Source organism: Dipodomys ordii, unplaced genomic scaffold (genome assembly GCF_000151885.1).
Source record: "Dipodomys ordii isolate 6190 unplaced genomic scaffold, Dord_2.0 Scaffold63, whole genome shotgun sequence".
In the NCBI taxonomy this organism is placed as follows: Eukaryota; Metazoa; Chordata; class Mammalia; order Rodentia; family Heteromyidae; genus Dipodomys; species Dipodomys ordii.
Window position 1 is genome coordinate 8098128 of NW_012267279.1, and position 22780 is coordinate 8120907.

At 39.0% G+C, this 22780-nt stretch overlaps 1 protein-coding gene across 1 annotated transcript in view; it reads left to right on the top strand.

Moving 5' to 3' along the window:
• The window catches only part of Antxr1 (anthrax toxin receptor 1), a 212097-nt gene that overhangs the window by 35535 nt on the left and 153782 nt on the right, over positions 1-22780 (top strand). Inside the window, exons 4-6 of the mRNA XM_013022556.1 lie at positions 17771-17852; positions 18388-18421; positions 20283-20362. Coding sequence (XP_012878010.1) covers positions 17771-17852; positions 18388-18421; positions 20283-20362 — 196 coding nt within the window. The remainder of the gene's footprint in view (positions 1-17770; positions 17853-18387; positions 18422-20282; positions 20363-22780) is intronic.

A 22780-nucleotide genomic window follows, 5' to 3' on the forward strand; every position in this document is an offset into this window, starting at 1 on the left:
TCTTTTTTTTTTTTTTTTTGGTCCAGTCGTGGGGCCTGAACTCTGGGCCTGGGCGCTGTCCCTCAGCTCTTCAGCTCAAGGCTAGCGCTCTACCACTTGAGCCACAGTGCCACTTCTGGCTTTTTTCTTTTTGCTTATGTGGTGCTAAGGAATCGAACCCAGGGCCTCAGGCATGCAAGGCAAGCGCTCTACCACTGAGCCACCTTCCCAGCCCCATAAAAGCAATTCTTATACAAATTAATAGTACTTATGGGTGTTGAACCTCACATATTCTGCTAGGTCCTGCTTTTCCTGCTGTTTATTTCTGAATAGCTTATATTTGTAATTTTGTCTTCAAATTAGAATGACTGAAGAAGGCAGATTCCAATTTCCACTGGGAAATTTTGTTTATCCTTTTCTTAGCCAAGAGTTATTGCATTTTTTCAAAGAATGTGATACAGGTTATTTTAATTTTTTAATCTACCAATTTTCACTGATGAACTACTTTGTGATTCAATTTTAACTATTATTAAGGAATACTAGGAAAATATGGATAAAGATAGAGAAAGCAAGGGAGATAGAAATGATAGCTAGCTAGCTAGCTAGATGTAAGAAGTTTGCTATAAGAAATATTAAAACTTTAAGTATTTTTTTTTTGATCCGGTTGTGTGGCATGAACTCTGGGCGCTGTCCCTCAGCTCTCTAGCTCAAGGCTAGCACTCTACCACTTGAGCCACAGCGCCACTTCCGGCTTTTTTTTTTCTGCTTATGTGGTGCTGAGGAATCGAACCCAGGGCCTCATGCATGCAAGGCAAGCGCTCTACCACTGAGCCACCTTCCCAGCCCAAACTTGAAGTATTTTATATTGTTATTGTGAAGATGGACATTTAAAATGTTCTATCCCAACTATATTTGAATTTCCAACACATTTGTTAGAATTTACATGGTATTATTTAGAGCATATTTATTTTTATTATGGAATGTGCTTCTAATTACTATAAAATAGTATTTCACTATCTTTTATGTTTTATCTCCTTTGTCCAAAATTATTAAACTTGAATTTTATTTGTACTCCCCTGCCATATCTTTGCCTATTCATTGTTTTTTATCCTTCTGTGCTTTTTGGCTAATTTTTCAGTGGCTTCAAAAGTATAATTTGATTTTCATTCTAATAACAGTTGCCAATGAATTTGGCTTGACTTTGTAATGGCAAGAATTAAACAATACCTATGATTCTCCTCACTTCATTTTTAGGAAATACTTACATTTTATTTTGTAATATGTCAAAAATGATGTTAATTTAATGTAATACCTACTGGCTTAATTGAATATAAACACACACATACATTTCCTTTCAAATATGTGAATGTTGTATGTTTTATTGCTTTAAAATTTTTTTATTATCTTTAAGTGGTTGTACAAAGAAGTTCCCATTCTACAAAACAGTATATGAATACAAAGTGTCTCATAACATTGTCACCCATCGCGCCTAACCCACCCCTTCTTTCTTTTCTTCTTTTTTTATAAATTGAAATTAGGTGATTACGTAAATTTCACATATTTCACTGTATCGTGGAATAGAGATACCTAGTTAAAGTCACAAATACATTTAAGCCTTCACAAGGCAAATTGTCATTATCATGGACTATAAAGTTGGTGAATCCTATGAGCTTTGACAATACAATTATTTGTTCCACGTCAGGTGGTATTTATATTTCCTTTCAAATACGTTTCCTTTCAAATACTTGAATGTTGTATGTATTATTGGTTTTTGGTTCTCCAGTTTTCTCTTCTTTTTCTGAAAACGTGTGAATACTCAGCTTTCTGTGTCACTACTGATCTGAATGTAAAATTCTTATATCTTAACTACCATTTTCCTAAACTGAGAGTGACACACTATTGATTTGTACATATTAGAGAACAATGTAATATCTTTTTTCTTAGTAGGTAGATTGATCTTTTTCCTCATGGATGCTTGTAGGATCTCTTTTTAAAAAATCTTAATTCTTTTAAATGTCAACATTTTAAAAAAATTAAACCCTTCCATGTGAAGACAAATTTCTTCAGCTTAAACATTTTTCTTCTATTATTTTTATTGTTACTATTCTTCTGTCTGTACATTATACTTTTGAAATCTATCCCATATCTCTTATATTCTAAGTATGATTTTTTAATCTCTTTATCATTTCTGTTACATTTCTGTGGCCATGTGTCAGTCAGGTCCTGCAATTTACTAATTCAAGTCAATTATTCTCATTTTGATTTTGATTTTACAGTACTCGGTTTTCTTTTCACTATTTCCATTGCATTTTCAACTGGCAAATAGCTTTCATCTCTATGGATACTTTCCTATTTCTAAACTTTTCCGGCTGTGTGTGACTTACTATTATTTCAGAGATGGAATGTCTTCATCATAAATATGAATTACAGCGTGTTATATGTGTGCCCCTTTCCCATATTACTTCAAAGGGGAATATTTTCTCAAATTCCAAAAATAGGTCCTTTCTTTCCAGGCTGCTGAGACTTTCTCTCAGTAGTGTGAAAAAGGGGCCAACTAGATTTTTCAGTATTAGGACTTGAGCTGTTGGAAATCCTGTGGGTTCTTGTTGAAAATATTACAGATCTGGGGCTAAAGAAAATGGAATTCAGAGACAGTGTAACTTCTTTCTGAGAGACTCAGCAATCTTTGCAAAGTTAAAGAGGCAGGAGAGGCCAAAGGAAGATGGTGATATCTGGGCGCTGAGTGATGGGGTCAGATGGAAGAGCTCATCTCCCATTCACCACAGGCCGTTCTTCTAATGACCCTGAGCACCAGGATACGTTGTCCTTCCCTTTCTCGAATCTCAGAACTCTATTTTATATGGAAATTTTAAAATTCTGCCTTGAGAACAATACCCTTCCTTATCTTTCACAGTGATTTTTTTCTCTATTATACTAGTTTAGTTATCTCTGTAGCAATTTTGAAAGAGAACTCAGAGTTAAAAGTGTGAAAACTAAGATCACTCTTTGACCAGAAATCCCATCTTTCTTCTAAATTCTGCAAGATTCAAATACAAAGAAAGCATAACAAAACAGGCATGGGTCAAGGAATTATTATACTTTATCCAACCCACTGGCTATGTTTTACAGCTGAGGAGAATGATTCTTTAGTTGACTGAATCATTTGCCCAAATTCATTCATGTGCTCAGATATAACAGGGTCTTTTTTTTAATTCACAAAGTATTTTTGTTTGTTTGTTTGTTTTTGTTTTTTGTCGGTCGTGGGGCTTGAACTCTGGGCCTGGGCGCTGTCCCTCGGCTCTTCAGCTCAAGGCGAGAGCTCTACCACTTGAGCCACAGCGCCACTTCTGATTTTCTGAGTAGTTTATTGGAGATAAAAAGTCTCACAGCCTTTCCTGCCTGGGCTGGCTTTGAACCGTGATCCTCAGATCTCAGCCTTCTGAATAGCTAAGATTACCAGCACTCAGCCACAAAGTTAAAAATTTTAACTCAATGATATATCCACTTCTTTACACAGCCTGCCCAGCATACCCTGCTTCTGCATTGTCCTCTTCTTTGTCATCGGTGGAAGGCTCAAATGGAGGCCACCACTATCTATATGTGCATATGTTTGCCTTATGCCATTTTTGTATGGATTTTATTATTATTATTATTATTTGGTTGTGAGGCTTGAAGTCTGGGCCTGGGCACTGTCCCTCTGCTCTTCAGCTCAAGGCAAGCGTTCTACCACTTGAGCCACAGCCCCACTTGTATGGGTTTAATTATATACCAATGAACTATAGTATTTACCAATAGGGAAGTTATGAGAATTGCATTATCTATTATTATATATACATATTTATTATTATTATTATTGGGAAATCTCAAAGTCTAGCCTATATAAGTATAGGACCTGGATTTGAATACAGGAAGTATAGCCCCTCTGTCCATGTGCTTTACTATACTATAGGATGGTTCAGCATTTTACTATTATATACAATTCTAAATTTATTTTCAAAAAGAAATCTAAGAGTACACATTCACCACCCGAACACTCTTGGACTTCTTCAGAAAAAAAAGCATATGCCCTTCACACATTTCATGCTCATAGTTTTGAGGGGAGCTTGGCAATGTTCCTGCCCAAGCAGGAAAGAGGTAGCATCAGCATTTCACAGAGGGGTTCAGAGGTTAAGTATCGTGCTTATGGCTTCAGGAGGTAGAGTAGAAGCCAAGAATGTTTGGCTCAAACTGCTGAGTGGAAACCAAGAGACCACACTTCTCTATCCCTCAGTCATATTTTGGTTTGGTTTACAGTGTGGTTTTGCCATTAGTGTCACAGGGGAAAATGACATGTTCTGGACACATCACTTGATTCCTGGAGCAGAATGATTACAGGCTGCTATTACGAAGAGACATAGTTCTAAAAGCCTTTTCTAAATTTAAAAAACAATGAGAGAGAAGAGGCTTGGGTATTTAGTGCTTCATTCCATTTTGAGGTAATGTTCATTTAGTTGTACAAAGCTCGATGGCAAAATTAAGAGAAATAGTGAAAGAGTGGGTTATTTATTTTCTTGCCCTATTGGTTGGGAAGTAACAGCATGGAGCCAGGTCCATGGGCAAGTTCCCTATCTTTCTACTTCTGCTTCTTTATCCATAAAATGATATAATGAAGCTGGGCTTCATGAAGTTGGTGGCTTATGCCTGTAATCCTAGGTACTCTGGAGGCTAAGATCTGAGGATAAATTCAGCCCAGGCAGAAAAGTCCGTGAGACTCTTATCTCCAATTAACCACGAGAAAACTGGAAGTGGCACTGTGGCTCAAGTGGTAGAAGAATTCAGGGACAGGACTCAGGCCCAGAGTTCAAGCCCCACGACCAACCAAAAAAAAAAAAGGAGAGAGAAAGAGAGATAATGATAGCCCTACCTACAGAACTGTGGAAAGGATTAATAGTGGAGAAACAATTGTAATTATGGTTGATTTTAGGTTTTACCTTCTTTCTCCCCCCAGTCCTGTGGCTTGCACTGAAAGCTTGGACACTGGCCCTGGGCTTCTTTTTACTCTACCACTTGAGCCACAGCACCACTTCTGGCTTTTTCTGAGTAGTTTATTGGACCTTCATTATCCTTCATATTTTGGTTTGCTTCACAATATGATTGCACCATTAGTGTCCCAGGGAAAAATGACATGGACATTCCTGCCCCATCTAGCTTTGAACCACAATCCTCACATCTCAGCTTCCTGAGTAGCTAGGATTACAGGCCACTGGCACTCAGCTATTTTTTTTTAAGGTTTTGATGAGCAGCTGTCACGTAAAATCCTCCTAGACAGAAAATTGAGGGGAGGGATGGGAATGAGGTGAGCAGGAGAGAATGATGAGAGGGATGGCATTGATCAAGATGTATTGTACTCATAAACTGACATGTTTAATGGTAGCTCCTTTGTACAACTGTTATAAGGAAACCCAGTTTCAAGAAACAGAGAAGCCACCACTTAAGAGGCCAAATTATGAGTCTTTATTAGAGAGCCAGAGGATTGCTGGTGGACTCATGTCTCAAAGACTAGCAGCCTCGAATGCAGCTAGAACAAAGTCTATATAGGCCAAAACCACATGAGGGGTGTGGAATTAAACCTAACAAAAGTATCATACATGAGCAAAGCAAACCAGATGAGGACACTTAAATCTAATAGAAAAGGAAACCATCCCGGGAAACAAACAGGGGAAATCAAGGGCCAACTATCTATGGGAAGTATAGACCCAGTCTCCTACTTCACAACCACTTAAAGATAATAAAAATATAATAAAAATAAGTAAGTAAAATCCTCCTAGACAGACTCTACCTCACATTATGACAGTAAAATCTAACAGTTAAATCAGAGTGAATTCCCTTGACTCTCAATGGCTTACGTCCTTTTCTGGAGTTTTTTTTTTTGTTGGTCATGGGGGTCTGGCAACTCAGGGTCTGGGCACCGTCGCAGAGCTTTTTTGCTCAGGGCCAGCACTCTACCACTTCGAGCCACAACTCTGCTTCTGGTTTTCTGGTGGCTAATTAGAAATAAGAGTCTTATGGTCTTTCCTGCCTAGGCTGGCTTTGAGCTGTGAACCTCAGATCTCAGCCTCCTAGGATTATAGGCATGAGCAACCAGTGCCCAGCTCTTCTGCAGTTTTGAACACTAGGCCAGTATATCTTTATTTAAGGGGTATAGGTAGAAATAACTTCTTCAACATGGGTACAGAGAAAAATGTTTTCTTGCAATGGTCTTCATGGTCTAATTATCCTAGTAAATGTTCTTCCAGACAGAAATGCACAGGACCTGTCTGTAGAGGGTGTTTGTCTAAGAACTTTCCAAGATGAGTCCCAGCAATGGTATCAAATCTCACCTTGGAGTAAAGGAGCAAGTCTGGCAATACATTGATTTGTGAGTGGTATACTGGAATCTAGTGTTTCTCAAATTCTTCCACTGGAGTATCTCTGTTAGTAGAAGAAAGTAAAATTCCACCTTGTGGGGCTCTAGGGTATTGTTGATATAGCTCACTGGAAGCAAGAACTTTCTTCAAAGTACTTTCACCTAAAAAGGGCATATGTATTGGATTCTGCTTTATGATATTTATAGGATATGTATCATGCCAATAATATATGCCAGTGTTTGATTTCATGTAGTCACATTTAGTTCTTTTTTTTCAAATTTTTGGGTATAATTTATGCTCCAGAAAAAAAAAAACTTGCGTGTTTCCTATATCTTTGTGTATAGGAGTCTGCTACAAACCTTATTTGGGCACTGCCAATGGATAGACAGAAAATAGATTTTGCAAAAATCCAGTCTGGAATCTACCCCCATGCCCATATGAGTACACTTCTCAGAGTCTGCTTTTTCCTGTATATAATGAAGCAAATACTGCCAACTGTGTGGTGGTGTTACAAGTCACTCATGAATTAATGTATGGAAAGTGCCCATCAGGCATGTCTCTCACATAGCACATATAAATAAATAAAAGCTGTTAATGAACGGTGGTACTCAGAAGCATTTCTGTTGTCTGTTGAAGGCAGAAAGGTAAACTTGAGAAGTTATCAGAGCTTAAGAATGGTGGCACTATTGTATCCCAAGACAGCAGTCCAAATCAAGACATTTCCTGTGGCTCAATACAAATGATCTGGTATTGGTCATCATTAGATGCTGATGCAATTTCTTACTATCAATGAATCACATAAAACCCTAGGGAGTACCTGGAATTGAGGCCTATCATTTTAATGGATGCCATATACTCTTTCACACAAGATATTTTTTCACATAAAACCTTGTAAAGTGTGGCCATAATATATGTTTTAACTTGCTTTTTACACGGAACATCATGTTTTGGCACTTCTTTCATTAAACATGTAGATGATTCAGTTCACTTTAACTATTCAATACTTTTAAACACATTCACAGAATATGTTTTGATCCTTTTTGTCCCCCATCACCCTGTTTTGTCCCCTTTCCTACCTTTCTACAATCTGTTGTCCCCCAAATAGCCTTCTATTTATGTCTATGTCATTGTTTATTTGTATTTGTGGACAGAGACTTCACATATGAGAGAAAACATACATTATCTATCTGAGTATGGGATGTTTTGCTTAACTTGATCAGATCTCCAGTTCCATTCGTTTTTCTATAAATGATATAATTTCATTCTTCTTCAGTACAGCAGTGTTCAGAGTTGGCCTTGAGAGGTGATTAGGTGCTCTGACTTCATCAATGGTTAGTCTATTAATGAATTCACAGATGAATGAATTACAAGGTGGGGCCTCGTTTGAGGAAGTGGCACATTGGTGCACTTAAAGGCATATCTTTTTCTCTATCTCTCCCTCTTCTGTTTTCCTCTTCTTCCTTTCTCACTTTCTCTCTCTCTCCTCTCTCTCTCTCTCTCTCTTCTTGCTGCCATTAGTAGCAGCCTCTTCTAACACATATTGCTTCCACCATGATCTATAGCCTCACTTCAGGCCCATTGCAATAAAGCTAACTGACCTCAGACAGAAAACTGAAATTTTGAGCCAGAATGCATTTTCACTCCTTTAAATTATTTTCTCAGGTATTTTTCACATGGCAAAAGCTGATGAATGCTTCTTCCAACTCTTTTCTCCAACCAGATTTGCCATATATGACTTGTGGGTTAGATTTTCTTGCATGAACCTACTTCTCACCTCCAGCCTATCATTGCCACAGAGTGTGATGACAGGAAAGTGACATCATGGGAAGAGGACTGTCCATACCAGCATGCACTGAAGGCATGCCATTTGTCCAAATCAAGAGTGTTGCCTATTATCCTCATTAGGGCTCTCAACCGGCAGATTCCACACTAGAACACGATGCTGACTCCACAGGTCCTTATTACACAGGACTCTGCAGAGTGCTACTCTCTCCTTTGCCCCTGTAGAAATCATTATGGTCAGGGATGCTGAGCTCCAGAACATCATCCTGATCATTTTAGATACCTATCAGCACCAGGGAAGACCACACTCTAAGCTAAGAGTAACATGGAACTGAAGCCATACAGTAGAGCAGTGGTGAAAATAGAGCCCTCTCTCTGTTACTCCTATCTCCTGCATAATGTGGCTCAGATGAGGAAAAGATTTCCTGAGGAAGGTTCTTGCTGAGTTTGTGTCAAAAGCCAAGAGGGACTATGAGAAAACCACATGTTGAAAACCACTGCACCAATAGAAGAGGAGTTTGAACAAATATATCATGTTACCCTATGAGTAAATTATCACTCTTGTCCTTTATGCTAACTTTTAGAAATTCCTTGATGGGCTTATATTTGTGAACTTAAACTACCGGCCTACAGTTGACTCTGTATCACATAATAGGATATTCCTGTCTTATTGAGTGTGGCCTGTCCATATTTACCAGATGCTCAGTTTTGGTTAGCTCTCCTGTCCTGGGTAAAATTATTTTCAATGCTCTGAGCTGGAAGGGACCTAACGGAACCTATTCCAAGCTTTCATTTCACATTTGAGAAAAATCAGATTTCAAGAAAGTCTGCTGACATACTTAGAAGGTGGTGGGGCCAGAACACAATTACAGTTTTGTCTTCCACTAAAGTGACACTAATGCCATGAGTAAAGAATATTATCTTACAAAACTGTGCAGGTGTAAGAATAAGGGAATGTGGTGAATTCTAGAACACTCCAACCTTTAAAATTCTAGAGGAAAGACCTACATAGAAATATGAGAAAGAACCACTAATGAAGTAGGGAAGGGTGTGGTGAAAATGGGATTAGCAAAATTTGAAGTGGTGAAGGAGTCATTTGTGTCATGCTGCCAGAGTTTGAATAATATGATGCCAAAGACATTACTATTGGGCTGGCAATTGAGGACATCAACAGGATAAGTTTCAGTAGAGTTGTAGAGATAAGACACAGCAGAATGGGTAAAGACTTTCAATTTTCAGATAAGAAATTAAAACAAAAGCATCCCAAACCAGGAAAACATGAGACAAAAGTACAAAGTACATCACTCAGGAAACTAAGAAATATTTAAACTGTGATGTCACTGCATAGGAGGATAGAAAGAGAAAGGAGGAGTGGCAGTGACAGATGAGTGCAGAGAGAAACAAAATATAATCTTGCATAAGAGGATACTGAAGAGGAGCCAACGATAGCTTCCCAGAGCGCTGCAAAACCTGAAAGAGTGTTTGAAATTGTGTCTAAGAAGCTGTTCAATCACCAAAGCCGCCTCCTTTCTCACCTCCTGCTATAGTCTAAAAATTACCCCTTTTCAATCTGAACCAGAGATTGCACAAGCAAAATTGCACAAGAATGGTCTTATAGTCAAACACAGATATATTAAGAGGACATGTTGCTCTTCCCTCTTGCTTAAGTGTGAAAACACTTCGCTGTAGAAGTAGCTACATTAGAAGGAAAAATGTACATAAATGATTATTTGAGAATCCTTAAGGGGAAAAAGAAGGAGAAGGAAGAGGAAAAGAAAAAGTAAGAGGAGCAGGAGGAGGAAGCTGTTGACAAAAGTTAGTCATTTATCCATTGGTATATCCCACCGTGACCAAGAGACCAAGTCTTCTGGTCTTATTCAATATAGGAATATATCCAAAGATCACTGAATAATTGAAGGAAGGTTCTACCAGGAAACAGGAGAAGTAAGTGAATAACCAGAACCTATATTGTAATCAAGATACAAATAAGCCAATAGTTGCAGGTAGATGTGGGATCAAATAAGTTTTTGATTATCACAGTATATTTATATAGTGGTACTCAATCTCTAGTATTTGTCTTCCTTTTTTTTAAAGACAAATGTGTTCCTAACATTTAGAAATAACTTGAATAGTATGTCTGGCCTCTGGCTAGAATATAGAAGGATGTGAAAACTTTCATTTCCATGGTCAACCAGAAGAGTCCAGACAAAATAAGATTCATATGTTTCAAAGGGGTTGGCAGAGACACAGGAAGCCCTGATTAACTGAATTAGAGGGAAACAAGCCCTTTATAGCTTAACAGATCTGCCGAATCCTCCAAACTTGAGGTTGGATGCCTGGTCTTGATATGGGAAGTTGGAAGAGCTGGTCTTCTGTGGACAAAGACTTTGCAAAAATGAGAAAAAGTCAGCTAAATTCTAAACAATATCCTATGCCTAGAGAAAGGATTTGAATCTGAAATGGGGAGAAAAAAAGACTTAGCCACATAATTGCTATCCACACATACCTCTGCATTTTCCCCAAGAAAGTAACAGTGAGAGAGTTGCTGAAAAGTAGAGAAAAATCACACTCTCATGAGTTTTCTTAGTGCTTGGATTCTAGAGTCTTATTGGAGTTAATGCACAAGTCAGGCAAAGACATGTGAAGCTGCATCTCATCTCCCAACTCAAATTCTGGAATGATCCCAAAGGGTGGGACAGAACAAAAAGCCAGAAGTTGAGCTTATGACTGGGGGACTCTCTAATTAAAAGTACAGCTCAGCCTAAGTTCAGCTGAGCTCAGAGAGGAATCCAAATTGCAGCCCCTCACCCCACCTAACAAAGAAAAGGCTCATACTTCAATGAGTAAACAAAACAAACCAATCCTTTTTTATTGTGAAAATACCATACAGAGGGGTTACAATTACATGAGCAAGGTAATGAGTACATTTCTTATCAAGCATTGTTGATCTGGTGTGTGTGTGTGTGTGTGTGTGTGTGTGTGTGTGTGTGTGTGTGCTGGTACTGTGTCTTGAACTCAGGGCCTCGTGTTCTCTGCCTTTTTGCTGGCTACTTAGAGATAAGACTCTCAGATTTGTCTGTCTAGGCTGACAAGGATCTTCAGATATCAGCCTCCTGAGTAGCTGGGATGGATTATAGGTTTATGCCACCACTACCTGGCCCTCACTACTTTTTTATACAAGTTTAAAACATACAAATCAATAGCAAGGCACTGTAATCCTAGCTACTCAGGAGGCTGAGACCTGAGGATCACAGTTTTAAGCCAGCCAGGGCAGAAAAGTCCTGTGAGACTCAAAATAATATGCTGGTTCTACGTGGACTTATTTATGCAGTCACATTTCTCTGTAGGACCAGCTGGGGACATTGGGCTCAGCTAGAGAAAATAACACATCTGGAATAGCTGAGTCTCAGTCTCTTTCTCTCTCTCTCTCTCTCTCACACACACACACACACACACACACACAACACACACACACACACACACACACACACACACACATACACATCCTTCACTCTGAAGGAGTCTAGAAAATCAATTTTCCTCCTTGGTAGCGACAACATTCCAAGAAGGCAACCCTCACTAACAAGTACAAATAGAATTTTGGCTTTTATCCTGAGTACTGATGAAGCAAGTTAGTGCAGAGACAGGATAGGAATACTGGGAGGTATGATCTCTTATAAACAATCACATATGTTTACAAGATTCACACTAAATATAAATAGGTTAAAGTGAGAAGACTGAGAAAATGGTACACAGTGCAAGCACTAATCAAAAATATTAAGGGATGATTATATTAATATCAGACATAGTAGAGGTCAAGCTAAAAACTAGAGATATATAAAGAAATCAAAGAAAATCCATGGCTCAAAGAAAAATCACACAGGAAGTTAGATAATGTTTCTAAGTGATAATGAGAATCCAAAACATGAGTATTTATGAGATGCGGCTAACGTGATGTTTAGGAGGACCACATAGCTCTGTTATATTTTAGAAAAGGAGAAAGGTTTAAAAAAACTTAGCAGTAATTTGCTTCTCTACTTGGTGAAGCTAAAAATGGATGGTCTTATTAAACTCAAGTAAGTGGGAAAGAAAAAGAATAGTAAGTGAATCAATAAAATTGAAAGCAGAGAAATAGAGAAACCAACGAAACCCTAACTTGAGTATTTTTAAATATCTATGGTGAACTTACACTCTTGCATGCAACTACTTAAGGATAAATGAGAGGAAAAATAGATAAATAAAGTTTCTAGAGACTGATTTTACTAGAAGAGAAAAAATGCAACTTGCAAATAACATCAGTAACGAAAGAGGGGATATTACTAAAGATCCTACAGATGCTAGAAGGTAAAGGGGCAATATGAACAACTTCATAGAAATAAATTCAGTAATTATAAAGGAAACAAGTAGAATATATATTTATATTTACATACATATTGCATATAAATTATACCTCACTAAGATATATTAGAACAGTACATTAGATTCAGCAAGCATCTTGTTACCACTAATCAAGTTGGCCTATTCTTAGGGAAAATTTTCCAAATATGATGTCTATTTACAGATTACTGAAATACAGTTCCTTGTGGCACTTCATGATGTCAGAAGTATCAGCAAAATTCCTTTAATTATGTGTTCTGTTCATGCAACAAAAGGAGTCACAAAGCCATAGGGAAATGTAGTGTGAGTGTGATCAGTGTTAATAAATAGTGGCATGTTGAATATATAAGTTGAGACTCCAAAGCCAACGACTTGAAAGCATTTGAGGAAAGTCTAACTCTGCAGGAGCTTTACTACAAGGAGGCAAGGAACTCCTCAATACAGAACCTATGTCAGGGTATTTGGGATGGTTTCAGAAGTTGTTGTTTTTTAAATAGAACAAAAATCTGGTACTGCTGTGTGACTTAAGGGAAATTTTACAGAGGGAATGTGAGTTACTTGTTAAAGTACTTCATGACCTGACTATATGTGTTAATCTTTTAATACTGTCATTAGCAAATATAATCAAGGTGTCACAGGAGAACCTCAGAAAGTAATCCTCCTAAAGTGGAGAAAAATTTCTCCAACAAAACGCCTAAAAGACATGGACAGATTTTTCCCTACCTATTACTTCTATAAACCTAGAAGTTCCTGGGAGCTTGGTATCTGCTCAGTATAGTATCTATGATTAAATTGTGCCCCCAAGTTGGAATCATTGACTCAACAATCACATATCAATGCCCCATCATTAAATGTTGAGGGATTGCAAAAAAAAAAAAAACACACAAAAAATGTGATCTGAAAATACTTGACTTCCAAGTAAGAACACTGGCAGATGTGTGAAACCACCAAGGGAAAAAAGACCTTAGGGTAGCAGCCTCTTGTGTAGGATTCCCAGCCTCTGTCATTTCCCAGGAAGATAGCATTGCACTTGATAATGAGTTCCCAGAGAGGTTCTTATCATCCTTTAAAAGATCTCTCTCCCAATTTTCTTCAGTTTCTAAGACAGTATAAAGAGTATTAATAGTTCTGGTGGCCCAGAATTACAACAGGTTCACGATTCCCACTGATCCATCTGTTTTGTTTGTTTGGGTGTTATAGGTGCTTACAAGTGGGCAGGGTAGTGGGTGAGGCCAAAGATACATGATCTCTTGAGAAACTGGAAGAACAGGAAGTTGCCATCACTGTTGGCACCAATGAGTTCATAGCTTGCTAGATACAAAGCATCAATAAGGACATGTTCCAAAGAGCCTTTGCCTTTTCTGGTTTAAAAAAAAAAAAGCTCAATAAAATACTTGTAAAGAAAAGGAAATAAGCTTAGAGGAAACTACTCTAGTTCCCAGACTTTATTTGGCAGAGCAAAAGTTCAGTGCAGCCCAGGAACCTTTTCCACACCCCCACATGCCTATTTTTTAAGGCTTCTTTTTTTTTTTAAGCTTCTGTATTAACACAGGATTCAGTTAGTGTTACCAAAATTTCCCAGACTTCTCTCGTCTCTAACCAAAGAACAAGATCAAATTTGCTATCTTAATCATGTGTATTAATTTAGAAAGCAATGGGGTTTTTGTGATGGTTTCATATATGTATATACCATACTTAGATCATATTAATCCATTCTGCTACTCTTTTTACTCCTTCACCCATCCCCTTTCATATCACCAATAATCCCTCTGATTTTTATGTCCCTTTTCTCCCTCTGAATTCTACCCATGAGAGAAAAACATGCATTATTGGTCTTTCTGAAGCTAGCTTACTTCACTTAATAAACAAAACAACTCAATTCCATCTATTTTTCTCCAATGACATAATTTATTTTCTATTTTTCTCCAAATGACATAATTTATTTTCTTTACGGCCGAACAAAACTCCATTTTGTGTATAGGTGAGACATTTTCATTAGCCTAGGCTGATCCCATAACTGTTTGTTGTTGCAAACAGTGCTATATAGTAAACACAAGTAAGTAGGTATCTCTTTGTGTGCTGACTTACATTCCTTTCAGTATATACCTAGGAATGGCAGAATAGGATCAGATATTCAAATGATAGTTTGAATATTTTGAGGAATCTCCATACTGATTTCCATAGTGACTGAACTAATTTACATTCACACTAATAGTATATGGAGGTTCGTTTTACCCCTGCCCCTCAGCAGCCTCATTGGGATTTATTGTTTATTGTCAAACAAGACTATTGGCAGCCACTTTTATATGGAGTGGAGAGTGAACAGAAGAGAGGGCAAGAGGACAGATGACTGGCCCTGTGTCTCAGCAGGAGATGATGGCTCAGACCATGGTGCAAGCAGAAGGGACTGAGCCATTTCTAGACTTCTCTGGAGTGAATCCAACATAATTTGCTGATGGTGAATGTAGGGGAATGATGGTGAATGAAGGAGAGGGAAAAGCCAAGGGATCAAGGATGGTTTCTAGTTTCTAACTTGGGCAGCTGGCATGAGGTCTGATATCTGAGCACTAATAAGATTAGTCAGTGCCTTTTCCAAATGGCTGATACAGTCTTAAATATCATCCCTGAGAAGCATCAGCAGCCTAGGGAACAGGCCTGGGCTAAGACCCTTTCAGTTTGTCTTTAAAACTTCTTAACATCCGGATGCCAGTGGCTCATACCTATAATCCTAATTACTCAGAAGGCTGAGCTCTGAGAATCACAGTTCAAAACCAGCCCAAGCAAGGAAGTCCATGAGACTCTTATCTCCAATCAACTTCCCCAAGCTGCAAGTAGAGCTGTAGAGTGGAGCTTAAGTGGTAGAGTGCTAGCCTTGAACACAGATGCTTAGGGACATTACCTGGCCAGGAGTTCAAGCCCCAGGAATGTATACACACACACACACACACACACGCACACGCACACGCACACACACAGAATCTTCCCGACAGCCTGGTGATCCTATCTCACTCATGGCTACCCATCACATCACTTGTCACTTAGGATTTGGTTCATTCAATTACTTTCCAAGTAATTGCTAGGATAAACCAATATTATTTCACTCATTCACTCACTGAAGAAATCATTTATCATACCAATCAGGAGCAAGACCTCTTGTTTAAATCCACACTCCCACCCCCCCACCTCCACCACTGACTAGTTGTAATGCCTTAGACAGATTTCTTAGCCTTTTGCGACTCCATTTCCTTACCTGTGCAATAAAGGACATAGTAGCTTGTACTTCAGAAAGCTATCACAGTCTAAACTGGATGAAATGCATTCCATGTGTTAAAAACTAAGCCCAGAGCTGGGCACCAGTGGCTCAAGCCTATAATCCTAACTACTCAGGAGGAATACAGTTCAAAGCTAGCCAAGTCAGGAAAGTCCATGAGACTCTTACCTCCAATCACAGAAAAAGCCAGTAGTGATACTGTGGCTTACGTGGTTGAGCAGTAGCCTTGAGCAAAAGGAGCTCAGGGACAGAGCCCAGGCCCAGAGTTCAAGCTGGTGCTTGAACTAGCAAAAAACCTGAACTTGGCATACAGGACCCAGCCATGTTAGTCATGGCCACTGCTCTTTGTGATACAGGTGTTACTGAGAGCTTCCCAGTCTCAGTACTGCTCCAGGCCAGAGGCTGCTTTGAATAATAGAAAGCATGGTGAGAGTCAGATTTGACATCCAGTCTCTGCTCTTCTACCTAAGCTCTTGGAGTCTGAGAGTTCTCTACGGTATCATAGGAGCAACAATACCAACAGTGAAAGGTTTTCATGAGGGGAAATCAGAAATTTCTAAACAGTGGTTTGTAGATGGTGAGGTTCTTTCCTGACCCAGGAGGAGTTTTCTTTAAATAGTGTCTCTGTGCCCTCTGTCACTGAAAAGATCCCGGTAAGAGGAAGACAACTTCAACCCCTCTTATGGCATATAGTTTAAAAACCTCTTATCAGGTTATGTTTCTCAGAAATTACACTTTTACAGCCCAGTATGGAACTGTATAAAAGCCAGGAACAAGAGTGTGGACATCTTAGACAACAGAGAAAATGCTCCACAAGGATTTCACTTGGCACCCACACCATTGGCGTGTCTCACCCACCATTTGCTCTTTCCCATGAGCTGTACACTTCCTCTTCCTACCCCTACAGTCACCTTCAGCAACCAGAGTGAGAAAACACAGGCACCAGCCACAGCAAACACTCTAGTTTGTCCTGGAAAGCATAGATTCCCTGGACTTTTATTTGCAAACCGACTGCATGGTTTCCTTTGGCACAGCCATGAGCATGGCAGGCACAACTTGGTCTGAGCGTCTCTGCTTCTCTCCCACGTCCTTGCAGTGGCCTCTGGCTGCTGCTTCTCTACACTTCCTGGCTTATGAGAACCTTTCGCATCTTTGCCTACATTTGCTGTGTGTCCCCTCAGGAGCAATGCATTTTAAGATTCTTTGTGGACATGGAGGGAAAAAGTTGTTATTGTTACAGAAAAGGAAGATCTTCGCAAGCAAATAAAGATTCCTGCAGGAAAGTCCTTTCCCTCAGTCCATGTAATGTAACTCATCTTATCTGTGGCTCACCCTGGATGGATAATATTGTACAGACTTTCCATCCTATGACTTTAGGAGGATTGTTAGGACAATAGAGTAGCATGTAGGTAAATAAGAGGGCCAGTACCACTGAGCTCTGATGGCTAATTACACCTGTAATCCTAGTTACACAGGAGGCTGAGATTTGAGGATTATGGTTCAAAGCCAGTCCAGGCAGGAATGTCTGTGAAAGTCTTATCTCCAATTTAGTGGGGGGTGGGGAAGCTGGAAAGTGGAGTGAGGGCTTGTGTGATAGAGCACCAGCTTTGAGCAGAAACGCTCAGGGATAGCATCCAGGCCCTGAGTCGAAGCCCTAATACAGGGAAAGAAAGAAAGGAAGAAAGACAAGACAGACAGACAGACAGAAAGAAAGAAAGAGAGAGAGAGAGAAAGAAAGAGAGAGAGAGAAGGGGGAGGGAGGAAGAGAGGGAGGGAAGGAAGGAAGGAAGGAAGAGAAAGAGGAAAAGGAAAGAAAGAAAGAAAGAAAGAAAGAAAGGAAGAAAGAAAGAAAGAGGAGGGAAGGAACGAAGGAAGGAAGGAAGGAAGGAAAAAAGAGACCAGTACATATAACTATCAGCAGCCACAGAAAAAAATAATTATCTAATATGACTAACAGGGTTTTGTTGGTTTTCAGGGAACAGATCCGTCAAGGCCTTGAAGAACTCCAGAAAGTTCTGCCAGGAGGAGACACATACATGCATGAAGGATTTGAAAGGGTAATTTCAAGACAGTTTTCAACTCCAAGTATAAAGTGTGATATGGAATGTCCACATAGGGGTAACTGCACATGCATTAAGGGGGCTGAACATACCCAGTGACCAGAGAGTACAATTACACTCCCCACCATGAGCTTAGACAGTGACAACTACATCCAAAAGCACTGAGGAAATGGATTTCCTCCTTCCATCACTGATACCAATGGAGTTTTTGTGACCTGATGACTCACACATCATGGTGCACACAAGTCTCCTCAATTCCCAGCATGATCTTTGTGATGGCAGCTGCAGTAGTCAAGACAGAATTTCAGTGAGTTCAACTAGACATTGAACATGTTCATGGCTATATGACTGAAGTATGAGTGTAATCGTATGTGAAGGCCATCCATTGATATTTGAGTGAATCCTCGGTGGATCACATAAAGATGGAGACTGAGCCTGGCAACCTATGAACATCAGAACCCAATGTCCAATGTGCTATTTGCAGTGATAAACAGTAGTTCTATGTCTAATAATTTGTTTGTGTGTTTTTCAGGCCAGTGAGCAGATTTATTATGAAAATAGCCAAGGTAAGCCTGCTGTATAAAGCACCATTTTGAGATATTTAACATTTTTCTGTTTGCTTCTGAGAAAGCAGAGCCCTACTTTTCAGAATGCACATATGATATTGTCTGTAAATCTTTGGTACACATAGCCCAAGAATGCATAGAAAGATGGCAAATAGCAGGTCGAAATCCAAAAGTTATGTAAAAGTAATTAAGAACCAATTGTGACTCCAGCCTGCAATTCCCATGAATAATTTTACATTTTGAATTCATTAAACTAGAAAATACTTGGATAAGTAATGTAAAGTCTTGAATTTTTGCTTCAAATCTCATTATCTTGACCTTCTCTGAGATCCAAACCTCTTTATTATATCCTGTGTTAGCCTGAAGTTAATGAATGATCAACTAATGGTGGAACGAATAAATTATAAAGAGAAAATTTATTATTTTAAAACCCAGGAAGTATTATACCCTATGAGAATTCACATGTACAAGGTTATTCATTGAGGTATTCATTAAAATGGGAGAGATGTCCGAACAAGTATGACTGGGTATAATATTAAGATCTAGATACCACGCCAGATGAAGTAGCTCAAGCCTGTAATCCTACTTACTTGGGAGGCAGTGATTAGAGGATCAAAGTTCAAGACTAGTCTAAGTATAAAAGTTCATGAGACCTGATCTCAACTAATGGTTGAGCAAGGTGGTATAACCTGTCATCCTAGCTATAAGCAAAGCACAATGGCACAATGGTCCAAACTATAAGGAAGCAAAATTTGGAGGATCACATCCCAGGCCAGCTTAGGCATAAAATCCTACCCTACCTTTAAAGTAACTAAAGAAAAAGGAGATGGAGTTGTGGCTCCAATGGTACTGCACCTGTCTTGCAAGCCCAAGACTGTGAGTTGGATTCCAGTACTGGAAACAAAAAGAGAAGAGTCAAGGTTGGTTTAAATTTTGCTTTGTTTAAGTGCAAGACATACTTAGCAAAAGGCCTAGAAATAACAATAATAATTATTGTTATTATTTTAGCTATTATTACTATAGTGTCTTTCATGGAAACCTTTCAGGCAAATCTCTTAAAAGAGGTTCACTAGGCTGAGCATGTGAGCATGGGGGCTCAAATCTATACTTCTAGCTATTAGGGAGGCAGAAATTAGAAGAATTGAGGTTCAAGGCCAGCCCCCACAAAAAATTATTGAGACTTCCATCTCTATCAATAAGCCAGGTGTACTGGTACAAACCTGAGATCCCAGCTACCCAGGAGACTGTACATTAGAAGGATCATGGTGTAAGGTGGGCCTGAGTAGGTATTTGCTTCCTCAGAAGCATCTACTTGCTGTTTGTTTTAAACCACAATAAATAGAATAGTCCTGGTATCACTATCAAAGCTTGCTAATAAATCAGCTATGAGCATTGGTGCTAGAAGTCTAAATATCACTGAGAGAATGCTAGTAGATTTTGCCAACTGCTACACTACTTCCAATCAGCTTGTAAATCTTGGTAACTACTACCTTCTGTCAAACTGTCAGGAGGTGTTACATGTGCTCAACTACAATATGAGAGAAGGGCCACTAAAGCTCAAGCGGCTTAGTTTACTCTCAATGGATAGCCATTAAGAGAACTGCTACTAGAAGAGGATCACCAAGTATGGCCATTTGTTGAGAAGAGGCTGAGAAATGCAGAAGCAAAACCAATTCCCCCTGAATGTCTCTAAGAAATATTCTTCATGCTGGAGTTGATCCAGACCCCAAAGGAAAAAAAAATGGATATTTTCACACTATTGACTTCAGGAGGTTGAGCTTCAAAGAGATAAAACCCCAGGGCTGAGACCTTTTCCTGGAAGGAACAGTGTAACTGAATGTTTCTTTGTTGCTTCGGGCAGGGTACAGGACAGCCAGTGTCATCATTGCTTTAACTGATGGTGAACTCCATGAAGATCTCTTTTTCTACTCAGAGAGGGAGGTAAGTAGGGGTCTAGCTTGTATCTAAACAATCTCTGGGGTGGTTCCATGGTAAAACATATTCTTAGCCTGTGTGGGGGCCTGGGTTTGATCCTCAGAACTTCTTCCTCCCCACCTACACAAAAGCAAAAGCATGGAAACAGGACTTCTCCCTGAACTGGGTCACTCTCTTCTGCACTCAGGCAAAATGATAAGTATTTTCTGTAAAAAAACAAAACAAAACCCTGAGTGAAACAGTGTTTCATATATAAAAGTAATCATAACTCTTTTTTATTTTGTCATTCATAGGGCTTGAACTCTGGGCCTGGGTACTGTCCCTGAGCTCTTCAGAGCAAGGCTAGCACTCTACCACTTGAGCCATTGTGCCACTTCTGACTTTCTGGTGGTTTATTAGAGATAAGAGTCTCACAGACTTTCCTGCCCTGGCTGGCCTTGGACCATGATCCTCAGATCTTAGCCTCCTGAGTAGCTAGGATTACAGGCATGAGCCACTGGCGCCCAGCTCATAACTCATTTTGAGCATGAATTTTTGTGTTTTATACATGGTTGATATTTTTCATCAACCATGAATTTTTTTACATATCATTCTATGCTGTGAGCAATAAAAATGCCAACTACACCTTTATTAAAGGCATTGTATTAGCAGTTTTCAAATGCCATATGCCATACTGGTACCATTTTTCTTCCATTTTCCCCCATATTTTCTTTTCTACTAAAGCAAGAGAAGGAGGAAGAATCACTTAAAACATTTAAGTCAGTCTTCCCAGAATGTACTAACCATTGATGAGATTCTTCTCTAAGAAACAAAGTAGAGCACTATTTGCTAGCCGAGTTGATAGTAATCTTTCCTATATTTTTCTTTTTCTAATGCATGTATTATACTCTAATCAGATTAACCCCCTCTATTACTTTTCTCTCCTCCCTTCTCCATATTCAACAGCTTTCAGTGAGATTTTTTATGCCATCTTCATATTTCCATGCAATATATTTTCACCCTTCATCATTCCCTTCCCCTCTTCACCTCTCCCTTCCCCTCTCAAACAGTCCCAAAACTACAATCATAGTGACATATTTTTTTTCTCAAAACCAAGCAAACTAATTCTCTGAATGAAGCTTTGGGATCATCAAATGAGACTTAGAAAAGACATTTAGTCAAGAATGGTAAAGATATCTTTCTACTTAGAAAATCTTCCCACTGTAGGTTTGAGTTGAATTATATGTGCACTTAGCCTAAGGAAACAAATTATGGGGATGTTTTAAGCCTTATGATTGATACAGGCTCGTTTTGACCAAGCTAGAAACACAAGAAGGAAGCAGGCATTTAGAGATGGAGAGTCTAGATGCTAAGAGAAGTTAGTCAAAGCATTAGGTTTTCCTCAAGTTCATGACTAGTATTCAACCCTCTCTAGATGTATAAAGTATATGTTCATTCATTCATTCATTCAGAGTTTGCATATACTGGGTAGACACTAAAGACATAGGTGATTGAATATCTTAACCATGAAAAAACATCTGTCTTTCACTGATTTTAGCACAGAGGATTACTCAACAAGGGGAACATGGAAGTTAGCATGACAGACATCCCTGAGCATTTGGGAAATCATGCATTTCTGTATTCTAAAATTGAAACCCTGGGATGGGAACGCAAAATGGCTTATTTGGGCACTAAATAACAGCCAAGTCAAATGAAAAACCTAATAAGGAGAGAAATGGAAATAAAACAAATTATTTATGTCTGCGGCTTAAAATAGGGGTTAGCAGAAAGGAATGTTAGGTATGGCACATACAGACTTGAAAAATATATTTGGAATGCCAATGCCAATAAAGCAAGCTTTCTGGGAAAGAAAGATAAGTCTCAAATTATAAAGAAATGGCTCTTGTTAATTCTATAGAAACCCCAATCAGCAGAGAGGAGTCACAGAGCTCTTAGTGATAAGGTTGAGGCAACACTAAACGTAAAAGATTCTTTTCTCATGAAAGAAGTGGGGGATATTTCCAACACTGAGGAGGAAAAGGCATGTGTCTGTCCCTCTCAGAATTCAGTGTCAGACGTCAATGGGTTTGTGTCCTGAAGAGGAGAGGACAATAGCACAGTTCAAACCAACATGTATATATTAGCACTTACTGTATGCATAGTATCAGTTATTTATTGAGCACCTGCAGAACGTGCCAAGTTTGTCCAATTTTTGTTTTCTATTCTGAAACAGAAGAAGCTGGAAAACAGATACCACAGCCATTAATAAAACAAATATTAAAATCAAGCCCAGTCCCAGATGCTTTCAATGGTCTCTTATACAGAAGGTCATGGCTCACCTGTTCAAATATATCCTACAGGCTTTATTGCTAAAGGATGCTAGCATCCATGAACATCTGCAATGTTCTAGACTTTATGTGAGGAGCTCTGTGTATATTTTCTCAT